Raw genomic sequence first — 287 nt, 5'->3', positions numbered from 1 at the left:
GGTTCGTGAAAACTGTGAGAATCTACTTTCTTGGATAGGTTGTTTTGGCTCAGTTTGGCTACACAGACGCCACCTGTATGAGGCAAAATATATAATTTTCTATTGGAATTCTCCTTCAAATAACTTTTATTAATTGTATTCTGCTGACGAAGATGATAGAAACAGGACATTTATATGCCTTAGACGCCATGTTCGTTGTGTTATTTGTCAGCGCATAAAAGCAGACACCAAGAACTCTTGCCGTGTGACAGGGACAACCAGACTCTATAACTTTTGTGACAAGTAGG

The 287-nt window shown here is 39.0% G+C and overlaps 1 protein-coding gene across 1 annotated transcript in view; it reads left to right on the top strand.

Annotated features, from left to right (window-relative positions):
• LOC119591774 (sodium-dependent neutral amino acid transporter B(0)AT3-like) overlaps positions 1 to 287 on the top strand; it is a 56,089-nt gene that overhangs the window by 54,317 nt on the left and 1,485 nt on the right. The window contains exon 15 of the mRNA XM_037940520.1: positions 212 to 282. Coding sequence (XP_037796448.1) covers positions 212 to 282 — 71 coding nt within the window. The remainder of the gene's footprint in view (positions 1 to 211; positions 283 to 287) is intronic.

Source organism: Penaeus monodon, chromosome 29, assembly GCF_015228065.2.
Source record: "Penaeus monodon isolate SGIC_2016 chromosome 29, NSTDA_Pmon_1, whole genome shotgun sequence".
Classification (NCBI taxonomy): Eukaryota; Metazoa; Arthropoda; class Malacostraca; order Decapoda; family Penaeidae; genus Penaeus; species Penaeus monodon.
Note: the sequence above shows the minus strand (reverse complement) of the source record. Positions and strands in the feature narration are given on the sequence as shown.